At 41.2% G+C, this 12118-nt stretch overlaps 2 protein-coding genes across 3 annotated transcripts in view; one reads left to right on the forward strand and one right to left on the reverse strand.

Annotated features, from left to right (window-relative positions):
• Positions 1–283, reverse strand: part of taf5l (TAF5-like RNA polymerase II, p300/CBP-associated factor (PCAF)-associated factor) — a 5608-nt gene extending 5325 nt beyond the window's left edge. The window contains exon 1 of the mRNA XM_043219955.1: positions 156–283. The gene's annotated coding sequence lies outside the window, so the exon portion shown is untranslated. The remainder of the gene's footprint in view (positions 1–155) is intronic.
• A 1184-nt stretch (positions 284–1467) lies between these two features.
• On the forward strand, positions 1468–11756 carry nup133 (nucleoporin 133). Of its 2 annotated transcripts, XM_043238032.1 has the most exons (26): positions 1469–1694; positions 2053–2168; positions 2723–2826; positions 2906–3010; positions 3081–3212; positions 3665–3835; positions 3905–4060; positions 5070–5140; positions 5222–5369; positions 5445–5595; positions 5681–5838; positions 6688–6779; positions 6851–7008; positions 7714–7808; positions 7901–8125; positions 8205–8324; positions 8784–8883; positions 9034–9285; positions 9387–9520; positions 10117–10275; positions 10408–10543; positions 10783–10901; positions 10979–11059; positions 11130–11203; positions 11289–11377; positions 11493–11756. In XM_043238032.1, the coding sequence occupies exons 1-26, from the start codon at positions 1585–1587 to the stop codon at positions 11627–11629; spliced, it is 3393 nt and encodes a 1130-aa protein (XP_043093967.1). In that variant the 5' UTR covers positions 1469–1584; the 3' UTR covers positions 11630–11756. The 2 variants fall into 2 exon arrangements, with proteins under 2 accessions (XP_043093975.1, XP_043093967.1); XM_043238040.1 differs by lacking the exon at positions 3905–4060 and having other exon boundaries at positions 1468–1694.
• The last annotated feature ends 362 nt before the right edge of the window (positions 11757–12118 follow it).

Raw genomic sequence — 12118 nt, forward strand, 5'->3', positions numbered from 1 at the left:
ACTCTTTGAATAAATCAACACTGCTCGGAGTCCTGCAGGTCAAATAAACGCGCGGCCTCAGTCTCTGAGCTCATCATGACCCTCTAAACTCTAATACACTCAAGTCGCAGCGCCCAAATCCGCTTTATAATTCAGTAAAGCTCTTAAACACCTACTGCATTATCCGTATGTGACGGTCCTAAAGAAAAGTGCGGGTTTAAGCCATGGAAGATGAGCTCAGGAGAAGACTGCTGCTCCCCGCCGCTGCTCCATTGGTCGCGCTCTCTTCTTCTCTACTCCTCCGCTGCGAGCGCGCTGAGATGACTGGAGCGGAACTGCGCCATCTAGCGCCTCCACCGCGCAAACAACTACAAAAACGTCATCAAAATACAGCTTAATTTTATTTTATTTTGTGTAGATTTGTTATATATATATATATATATATATATATATATATATATATATATATATATATATATATATATATATATATATATATAGGTATAATATATAGAGGCATATTACGTTGCATTAAAATGATATAATATATATAATCTAATAATATATATAATCTAAAATTTAACGTTTGTGATATTAATAATTAATCTGTTTTTATGTAAAAGTTATTAATAAATATATCATATTTATTAAATTGTGATCTTTTAAATTTATAATTTTATTATTAATGAGACATTGTTGCTATACATTTGCCTTGTAGTTGCCTAAATTAAAAATACCACCGGTTAATAAAATATGCATGCATAAAATAAACTATAAAAAAATACAGTTTATACATAAATAAGAAGACAAATAATATGTTAATTGTTTTGTATTTTTTTAAATGTATTATTTAAAAAAAAATTAAGTCAGTGGAGATTGATAAGCGGAGTTTTGTTTGTTTGTTTGTAGTTTAATGTGTATAAATAAAATATATATTTAATCTAATGTTGAGCTGGATCAATTTTCTCACGTTTTCAGTTATTATGGAAATTTCACTATTTGGCATGTTTCAATGTAAATACAGTAAAACACAGACAGACAGCTTGCATTACGTTTTCCAATAAACTACTGAGAGAAACCAAAAATCATATTCCTTTTAAATGTTCGGCACATAAAAGCGAGAGATTTCAGTTAATTCGAGAATTGGCTGGTTGATAGTATTTCTTTAAAAGTATTGTTAAGAAACAAATCAAAGCTATCAAGTGTTATTTAAATACCTGAAAAACGCAGGAACAATTAACATAATTTCCCCCTTCTTTCTCTTTTTCCTACGTTTTTTCTTCCAAATCTTTGCACGCTGCACGCTTCAGATCAGTAGGCGGCGGTAACGCGTCTCTTAAGTTGTCCCATTGAGCACCAGAAGAAGAGTTCTGCAGCGCTGACCCAGGATCAGTTTCATCGCCGCACGCAGCATTCATTCAGCGTTAGGACGAGTTTGAACGCTGTTCCAGGATCAGCGGCGCGAGCGCGCGGGCGCGTTCGAATGACGCACGTCGTGCGCGCGTGACGGCAGCGAGCGCGCGGCGAAAGCTTCCCGAGGTCTCTCTCGTGTCGTCGTCTTTCTGAACGCGCTTCGGTCTCTCGTAAACGGTCCGCCGCGACGGTATGTTCACTCCCCGCGGCACACCGAGCTCGGGCCGCAGACAGACGCCCCGCACCGGCGCTCGGAAGAGCGGGCTGCTGTTCTCTCCGCGCCGCTCCGCTGTCACCGCCAGGTACCGAGAATAAACCGTTTACCGTGCTTTTTAAAACACGCGCCACCGCTGTATTGTTTTTGCGCGTTAATAATTTAAATAAATAACAATAAGTGCCATCTTAACGTTATATATCGCAGTCACAGTTTGTTTACGGTCTAAAATTTTTTTTTTTTAAATTTTAATTCACGTAATATATTATTATTAATATAATTATTAATATCTCACCTTTATATTTAATTTATTTTATTCAGTTAAAAAAATAATGACTTAATTTTCTTATTGTTGTATCTGAATTTATATTACGTTTACAGTAACTCTAATTCCAGCTCCCTTTTTTAATTCTAAGCTGGTTTTTGTGCCTCTGTTATGTGTCCAGGTCCACTCCCACCCGGGTCCAGAGCCATGCGGCCGTCGACTCTTATCACTTCGATGTTCAGACTTTCGGATCATCTCTGCCTGTCAAAGTCATGGAGGCGCTGACCATGGCCGACGGTAAAGACCGGGGACCTTTACTTTATAAGCACTGTGTTTTAAAACCTACTGGCATTTTTAGGCATCATTAATGCATTCAAACCACTGACTGCTGCATTCATTGTGATTATGAGGATCATTGGTTTCCAGCAAGTGATTAGGAGTCTCTATCAAACCACTTTTGACCGAAGTAAAGAAGGCTCAGTACGTCATAACAATGCTTTTCCACTAGCAAAAAATGCTATATTTTTACATAATATAAATTATATGGGTATAAATATATGCATGTAGATACATGACAAAATGTCAAAATATATATGAGACGTCTTTTATTAAATATGCATGGTAAATATACGCAGTACATGCACATTATGCAAACAGACTTTTATTTTGTATGCAATTAATCCCTATATATATATATAGGGGGGGGTTTAAGCACACAAGTGCAAGTTATAGAGAGTCAAGTGTTTTATTTATTTTTTTACAAATAAGAGAAAATGAATAAATAAAATAGCCCGTTAGGGTTCAAGGATGGTCTCTGAATATACCTGTGTGTGATACTGTGTCTATTGCAGTGGATGATCAGATCTCTGTGAAGGTGGAGGCGAGTGGCTGGGCGTGGATGGTTTGTGGAGAACGGCTGATCATCTGGAAAGTGTCTCAGACGTCCGTGGCAAAGGTCAGAAAGATACGCTTGTAGCTGAATTAGCCGCCGGTCTCTGCGGTGCACAAACGTTGCGCTCTTGCCGTCCCCGCAGCTGTCGGTGTGTAAAGACCTCCAGCTGCCCTCCAGTGAGTTCGCGTACAGCGCCGATCTCATCTCCATCGCCTCCTCCGCCGCGCTCGAGTCTGCCCCCGCTCAGGTGAGCTCAGGGACGTTACCGTCGCTGGAGGTGTCCGATGCAAACGTGAACGCTCGTGTGTTTTTCACAGGCCATCAGTGCCCTGGCCGTGTCTCCAGACGGCGCGGCCCGGTTTTGGCCCAGTCTGGCTCACGACGGGACTTACACGGAGACGTCTCTGGATCTGGGCGGACACGTGTGCAACTACGTCGCAGCAGTGAAGGTGTGCAAGCAGCCAGAAACCTTTATTAGCGTTTGTCTTCTAGGGCTGGGAAATAATTCAGTATCATTACATACTGCAATACACACGTTTGTTTTTTTTTGTTTTTTTTCAAATTCATTTTGAAACACATTTCCAATATTTTAATTTACCATATAGTGATTTTTTTTTTTTTTTTTTTTACTTTGTTGAATAGGCATGAGCACTGCATATTTATTTATATATATATATATATATATATATATATATATATATATATATATATAAAATTGTTTGACAGCACTAGTTTTTTTTGCAGCAACTCTGAGCACTTTTCATGTTCATATTTCATGTTCATACTTCATATTTATTTTGTATAGTGCCTTTTAAAAGGGTACTTTCTCAAAGCGCTTTACAGCATTATTATATTGTTCATGTCTTTGTTGGAATTATATCGCGTCTCTTTGCTGTTTCAGGGCGGGAGCTTCATCGTGTCGTCGTACCGCGGTCACCTGCTCCGGCTTTCTCCGGACTCCTCCGGGAAGCTGCAGCAGAGACCGGTGCAGCAGGGTCAGGGCATGTTGTCCGGGATCGGACGGAGGGTTTCTAGCCTGTTCGGCATCCGCGGGCAGCCGGCCGACCTCACGGTCAGTGTGTTGCGTGACGTTTAGCGGTGGAAGCGCGCTCGGACGCTGATGGGACGCTTGTCTTCTCAGGTGTTCAGCGTGCTGTGGGTGAAGGAGACCGGCTGTCTGTACTCGCTCAGCTCGTGCGGCCTCAGTAAGTGGGAGGTGGATGAGAGCGGGGAGACGCAGGTGTTGAGCTGGAGCACCAGTCAGATCATCACAGACAGCATCACCGACGCCATCTGGGTCAGAAACCTCCGTCGGAAGCTTCTAGGATTAACATGCTTTTATGAGAAGTAAAAACACAGGTCATGGTATAGAACCAGGGCCGACTGCTTAAAGGGGCCAGTGTTTTCTTTCCCCAAAAATACAGAGCATCGGTTTTCAACAAATTTTTCTCGAGCAGCAAATCAGCATTTCAGAATGATTTCTAATGGATTATGTGATACTGAAGACTGGAGTTATGATGCTGGGAATTTAGCTTGAATAAATTGCATTTTAACATACATTCACATAGAAACCAGTCATTTTAAATTACATAAAATTTCACTATATTATTATATTGTATATATTATTGCATTATTACTTTTTTTTAATGAAATAAATGTAGCCTTTTTTAGGAGGAGATTAAAAATTTGCGTAAATTTAAAAATGATTTATTTTATTATTTTTGTTTATTAAATTTATTTCCTTATTTCCTTTTAATTTTTTAATATTAAAATTAAAAAGTATTCCAAACAAGTCTGTGGGAGCATACAATAGTAATTTTTTTATTTATTTTTTTTGGAGTTTAATTTTTTTAATGACCATATTCTACCTGTTTTCTGACTTTTGCTGTTGTGTCCTGAATGTCCTATTTTCACGTGAGACAAGCAACACTTGTAATGTATTTACTTGGCGCTTAAAAGTTCAGTAAAATTATTATTTAATGTAATCTATGGTCACCAGGGCTGCATTTATTTATTATATGTATGTATAATGTTTAAAGCTGAATTTTCAGCAGCTTTACACCAGTCTTCAGTGTCACATGATCCTTCAGAAATCATAATAATAATAATTTGCTGCTTAAGAAACATGTTAAAAACTACTTTCGTGGAAACTATACTACAATATATTATTTTCAATATTTTTGCCAATTAGAAAGCTCAGATCCGAAATCATTTGTTAGATAACACATCTCTACCCTGGCACTTTTGACCAATTGAACGCATCTTTGCTCGTATAGATGTGTACTTATCCTTCACCTGTCTTACAGGACTCTGAAAGTAACTACTCCGAGATCAAGAAAGGAGTGATTGTCTCTTACCTGGACATGCAGCACAGCAAGTGAGTGAATATGAAGTGATAATCAAAGGGATGTGTGACGTTCAGGGTTGGCGGTGTTACGGGAGTTGTGTGTCTCTTCAGAGCGGGGCTGGTGTTGTTGGCGGCGGCGTGGCATCCGGGCGACACTCCGTGCGTGGCCTATTTCTGCCTGGTCACTCTTGCAGAAAGCACGGCGCCGTCTCCGGACCTGCTCACCGTGGAGGTCACCAAACACAACCCGCCCTTCCAGGTACGGCGCTCGAACGAGCCTCTAGACTGAGCTTCCTGTGCGCTGAACGAACTGAGCTCTGCTTTTGTGCATCAGAGCGAGGAGGAGCTGCAGAAGACGCGCCTGGTGCTGCCTGATCCGTCGAGTCCCGCGGCGTACCTCTATAACGAGGAGCTGGTGTTCGCCTGCAGCACTGGAGCCGGACGCGGAGGACTGGCCGAGGAGAAGATCTCCTTCAGCTCTCCAGGTGCGGCCCTCGGAGCGAGACGACGGATGAAGCGGCCGCTCTCCCCTCCTGTGCTTCATCGCCGCTGTTTTGCTCGTCTTTGCAGGTGACCGTATCCGGGGCGGTGGGGTCTGTGCCGGTCTGCCGGTGTTTTTCTCTCAGAACAGCGGGCTGGTGGCTGTTTTAGCGAGAGAAAGCGCTTCCCTTCTGCCTGACACCATGGAGGACTCGCTCTGCACCTCGGTGGCCGGACCCGGACCCGAGGTCTGCAACCAGAACTTTCACATCGTTTTCTTATACATATTATGACTTACAAATTAGAACGACAGAAGCGATCAAAATAGGCAAAAGAGCAACGAGTCAGCATAAGGCAGCAAGGTTTTTATACAATAATGAAAAAAGTAAAAGGGAAAACAAAGCAAGCTAGTGCTAGAAGCCTTTATATATGACCCTTCGTTACGATTTATAGCTTTCTAAATGTAAAAATAAAAATATTACCATCATTTTGATTTGGCAGTTTTTTGTATATTCATGAACTGGAATCTGGTAAAATACAGAATTATATATGTATTTAGAAATGCATGTTTTTATTTATTTATGTGACTAGATTCTGGGTGTTTCTTTGCCCTTTCTTATACTTAAAACATTTATTACATTTGTGTTTAAATTATATGCATGTAGATATGTAAAATATGTTAATTTATATAAGTGACTATCCATTTGGATTTTATTTCTTCTCAGGGTACTTCATTGTAATTTATAACAAATTAATGAAATTAAAATATAAATGTTGCATGCATAAAACATTTTTATAAAATGTATTTTTTGTGTATTCATGAATTAGTAGCTGGTATATATAGAGGAAGATAGAGTGACTTAACTTTTCACAGCACTCCATTATGATACATTTACAAAAATAACATGATATTTAATAACAGTTATTATATTTAAAGTATATTGTTAATTATTTGAACTTTTTGTGTAACCATGATCTAGTCTAATGTAAAAATATAATTATACCTAAAACTATAGATTTGGCAGTTTATATATATATATGTATGTATATGTACACATTTATGTTTTGATTTAAGGAAATATTTTGAATCTTTTCAGGGCACCCCATTAGAGACACCACCTAAAATAGACATGGTGGCCCACGAGGACAAAACCAAGCAGCTGAAGCAGGCGTTCCTGCAGTTCTGCCGGTGAGTTTCCTTCACGTGTGTTTGTGATCTCTGAGCCGGAGCCTGCCGCTCACGGATGCTCTGCTCTGCAGTCATGATCCGGTTGGAGCTCAGAGCATGGTGGACGAGCTCTTCCCCAGCGACGGAGAGGGAGGCGCAGAGCTGGACGCCGTGGTGACCCAGATCGACCTGGATCTGGTGGACGACTACCCTGCATGTGACCCTCGCTGGGCCGAGTCTGTTCCTGACGGTCAGAGCGCCTGGCATTCTCCCAGTCTTGTTTCCGTCTCATCATGTCTGATAAAGCAGTGTTTGTGAGCGCAGTGCTGCTTTGTTTACAGTGGTGCAGAGGAAACTGCCAAAGCACCCTTTAGTGGCGAAGACTCGTTTTAAAAATTACTTGTTTCAGTGATTTATGGCGACTTTTTTTTTCCCTTTTTTTTGAGAGAGAGAGAGACTAACTTTAAAAACTTTCACATTTTAAACTTTGCGAGACGTTTTTCGTTCACTTAGAGCTGTGTTACCTCATGAAAGGTCTTTTTTAAAACTTTGAGTTCATTTAAACAGTCCAAAATGTATGCAAGATAATTTAGAAAAAAATCTTGCCGACCATGAAAGTGTATATTTTTGTTAGTTTTATGTTATTAGCTCATTTACAATTAATAAATCATGTTTATATTTTATGTGTTATATTTACAAAAATCAACAGAGTTCTGGGTATTATTTAATATAAAAATAAATGGAATACTTTTTGTTTTCTTTTTTTTGGTAACTTTTTTTTTTTTTTTTCTCAATATGTGAGCCAGCCAAAAAAAATCAGATGCATGATTTTGTTCCTTTTTTGTTGTTTAGAATATTGCACGTTGTCATTTTGAAAAAGTAACTTGGCAAGGTAAATCCAGAGGTGAAAGTGGACCCCTGTTGAGTTGTACATTTTTGTTGTTTTGTCCTGTAGAGGGCGCTGGATTTACACTGACTTCACTGATTCTGCTGCATCAGTTGGAGGATAAGATGAAAGCTCACCGCTGCCTCATGGACTTCCTGCTTCAGGTTCCTCATCAGACACACAAGCTGTGAGACGCTCTTTCATCCTCCTCGGTGTTTATCAACGCTCTCTCTCTCTCTCTCTGTGCGCTCCACAGACGGGTCTTCTAGACCGCCTCACTTCCACAGCGGTGCGCATGTCCCCGATGGCCACGCGGCTCTTGCTCTGTGAACACGCAGAGAAACTCTCGGCCGCCATCGTGTTGAAGAACCATCATGCCAAGCATCCAGAGCTGGTGAACACGGCCATCCTGTCAGCTCTTAAGAAGAGCAGCACAGACATACCGTCCAACCTCACGGCCGCGGATGTGTTCTTCAGAGAGGTGCCAGACTTCAGCAGACTGGAGTGGAGAGAGTGGAGTGTGTGTGTTTCTCCTCTTCATCTCGTGTTTGTGTCTCCAGGTGTCTCAGATCTCCTCCATCTTTGAGTGTCTGTTGGACGAGGAGGACAAAGCTTTAAAAGAGCATTCGGATGCCGCCAGGTGGGCCGAGCTGGTGCTCAACGTCAACGACATTGTCAAGGTGCACAGTTTTCATTTTACACCTGTTTATTCATTTATGCACTTAGATCATCTCAATTCGTTGGGACAGGTTCAACACATGTATTTTATTTCTTTATTTTTTCCTCCAAGTGTTGTGGCATATATTTGCACAAAATTTATTTTGAGTAATTAAAGGGTAACAAAATGCAATAAAAGTTTAAAAAGCGATGTTTCTTTTTTTAAAATAAATTGAATAAATCATTTTCAAATGTTGAACTGTTAATCAAATGTCAAGCATTTTTTGAAACCGATATTTAATATTTGATAGAAATTATTTATTGTAAATAATTTATAATATTGTAAAACAAATTAAGTTTGTTACCACAAAATGAAATATATGAACTTAAAGCCACAAATCCTCAATTTTAAAACCACTGGGCTTGAATAAATATTCTACACACTGTCTTCCTGGTGAATAATCGCCATTGTTGTGTTGCAGGATATGCTTCAAGCAGCAGCACAGTACCGAGAGACCAAAGCATCTCTGTACCGCGCTCCAGAGAACTGCGGCCCGGAGCCAGAGTACATCCCATGGACAGGTGAACACTAGGGATGTAATTTATAAAAGCTAAGGGGGTTTTAGCCACTCCTCGGACCTTATTATGTAGTTTTGTTATATTTCACAAAGAAACGTGCAGCAATAGCCTAATACAGGGACACCTTTTTCACTTACGTTGTCCCGCTCTCAGCCTCAGGAGGAGCGGGTGGAGTCCGGACCGTCATCACGCGGCAGCACGAGCTGATCCTGCGAGCGGCGTATCCTCACGCAGACGTGGAGCTGCGCGGGGCGCTGAGCGAGCAGCTGGTGGCGCTGCTGGACTCTCTGTTGAGCGGGTACGTGGCTCAGCTGACGTCTCTCCGCCGCGCCGGCCCACAGGAGCGCTTCGTCACGCTGGAGAGCGAGTACACACAGAAACGCTCGGAGCTGCTCGCGCCTCTCTGTGAGTGTTTATTGATGCGTCGCTTTTGTGCGTCAGTCAGAGACTCTCTTCCTGGGCAGATTGTGTGCTTAATATGTCGGTGTTGTCTGTGCTTGTGGCAGTGGAGTTGGGTCAGCATCAGTGGGTTGCGGCGCTGGCAGAGAAATACTGTGACTTTGATATACTGGTGCAGTTGTGCGAGCGGACGGATAACCAGAGTCGACTGCAGCAGTACATGGTCAAATTCGCTGATCAGGTAACAAACACACCAGGCCAAGATCTTAGAAACACACAGACCAAGTTTGGGGTCTGTGTTCACAATTCAACAAAAGATTTTAAGTGTGTATACTGTGCACATTTATTGTGTGTGTGTGTAATTTTTATATATATATATATATATATATATATATATATATATATATACACACATATACAAATAATGAGTGTGTATGTGTGTGTATATTAGAGACGTTTTTTTTTTTTTTAGAATTAGTACTTTTAGTCATGGATGCATTTAACTGATCAATAGTGACATTAAAGATAAGTAATGATGCTAAAAATTCTAATTTGATCTCAAGAATAAATCACAGTTTTTAAATTGAATATAATATTTCACAATTTGTTTTGTTTTTTTTCTTTAGAGGTCTTCACTTATGCTTCTGGATAGTGTCGTTTAAAGTAGCTTATGGCCAATGGAGAATTTCTCAGTATTTGTAGAGCTGTACTTTGTTTAATTTAAGAGCACACAGACACTTCTTGCAATGCAGTTTTAAGAAAAATATACTGAAATCACAGTTGTTTACTGCACCTGTGCCAAATGCATTTACTCCCGGCCCTCCCTGTTTCCTGCAGAACTTCGCTGACTTCCTGTTCCGCTGGTACATGGAGAAAGGCAAGAGAGGGAAGCTGCTGTCTCAGCCAATCGCAACACACCAGCAGCTGGCCAGCTTCCTGCAGGCTCACGATCACCTCAGCTGGCTGCATGACATACATGTGCAGGACTATCAGCGAGTAAGAGACTGAAGGAGAAAAAAATGAATGCATTTCGTTAATACATTGTTTTTTGTTTTGCTTTTTATACACTAAAGCACATCAGTTACCGTCACTTGTAGTGTTATAAATGCTTTGTTCTCTTCTCGACAGGCCCATCGCACCCTGTACGGTCAGGCCAACATGGAGACTCGCTACTTCAGCAAGAAGAAAACCCTGCTGGCCCTCAGCAAACTCACGGCTCTGGCCTCAGACATGCCTGAAGCCGTTCACCGCAGACAGCTCAATGGTCAGTCACGTGCCTTCACGCGTGTGTAAAAGACATATGGACTGAAATTATATAAAAAGGATTTCTTTTTGTCAAATTGCAACAAGCACTTTTAGAGTTAGTGCATCTATGCAAACGATGCAGTCTGTTTATCTATTTAGAGCAGCTGTGGCGACATGGGTTCGAATCTGACGCGTTTCCCTCCCCGAATAAATATTTCTGATGTATACTTGTCGTCTGGTGTTTCTGTGTTGGAGCAGATATAGTGGAGCAGGAGAGGTTTCTGCTTCATCAGGAGACTCTTCCTAAACAGCTGCTGGATGAGAAGCAGCTGAACCCAGACAGCATGCCTTTACTGAGCCCTCGTAACCTCATCGAAGTGAGTAAAGCACAAAAAAATAAAACACTGCGTTCCCTCCTCGTCTCTTACTTGATGACTCTCTTCCACATCTCCAGCTGTACATCTGCAATGAGAACCGCAGGGCCAACGAGTACGACTTCAAGAAGGCTCTCGATCTGCTGGAGTACTTGGACGAGGTATCCGTCAATAACAGTCTACGTTAAATGACATTTTCTGAGCGCATTGACATGTATTCATCACTTGTAGGAGGACGCAGTTGATACTGATGCTCTAAAACGGGAGATCTTCAGTAAAGCCTTGAAGAAAGACTGGAAGGAGAGGTGAGCATCTCAAAACCGACTCCAGCGAGTTTCATTTTACTTCATTATAATGGTCTTGACTGACGGATGGATTGCTTGCTTGCAGCTGGTCATCTTCTGACGATAATGACGATCCTCTAGAAGCGGCCAGAGACAGCACTTTCGTCAGGATCCTACAGAAACTCATTCAGGAAGGTACGGAGACTCTGCTAATCGCACACTCGCAGAGACAAGTGGATTAGGGCTTATTTGAGACTTGATAAGCCCACAGTGATTGAATTATAACGCTAAGTGTGTTTTGTGGCCCCAGGTGTTTCTCTGCAGTCGTACCTGCCTGACGTGAAGGATCTTCTGCAGGAAGACGAGCTGGAGAGCCTCAAATCAAAGCCATACTTTGAGTTCCTCCTGCGAGCCAACTACGAGCACTTCCTGAAAGTTCATATATGACCTTACTTCCCGTTTCTGCTAACTGTTCCCTTGTTAATATTCCAGCTTTTTTTTTTTTTTCTGTACCGTTTCGTAAAATAACGATAATGACGTGATCCGACACTTGAATAAACTGTATTTCTGTGATTCTGTGAAGCTCTTGATGGTTTTCTTCTGCTGCGAGACAAAGATGGAAAGAATAACAAAGCCAAATGGTGCTCGCCAAATGGAGATGCTGACTTGGGGTTTATGTGGTGTTTTCTTAAAGCTGGTGAACCCGAAAGCATTTAGATTTAAGTGCGTTTTATGTCAAATTGTGTTATATTGAATTTTGCACAGGCACAAAGTTGCATTAAAGCGACTACTTTATAGAAGCACACAAACCCTCTCACAGAAAGATAAAGTGTGTATCCTGTGAGGTTGGTAACATTCAGATCGAAGCTCCTTTGTGTTTGCGCTGCTCAGCTGACTTTATGCATCACCAACACTAGTTTATAAAACTTAAAAATC

This window comes from Puntigrus tetrazona, chromosome 1 (genome assembly GCF_018831695.1).
Source record: "Puntigrus tetrazona isolate hp1 chromosome 1, ASM1883169v1, whole genome shotgun sequence".
NCBI classification, from domain to species: Eukaryota; Metazoa; Chordata; class Actinopteri; order Cypriniformes; family Cyprinidae; genus Puntigrus; species Puntigrus tetrazona.

Coding starts and splice junctions, on each gene's coding strand:
- nup133 (XM_043238032.1), top strand. CDS start 1,585: ATGTTCACTCCCCGCGGCACACCGAGCTCGGGCCGCAGACAGACGCCC. Junction 5,141..5,221: donor CTGGACATGCAGCACAGCAA/GTGAGTGAATAT, acceptor GTGTCTCTTCAG/AGCGGGGCTGGTGTTGTTGG. Junction 7,009..7,713: donor GGCCGAGTCTGTTCCTGACG/GTCAGAGCGCCT, acceptor TTTGTCCTGTAG/AGGGCGCTGGATTTACACTG.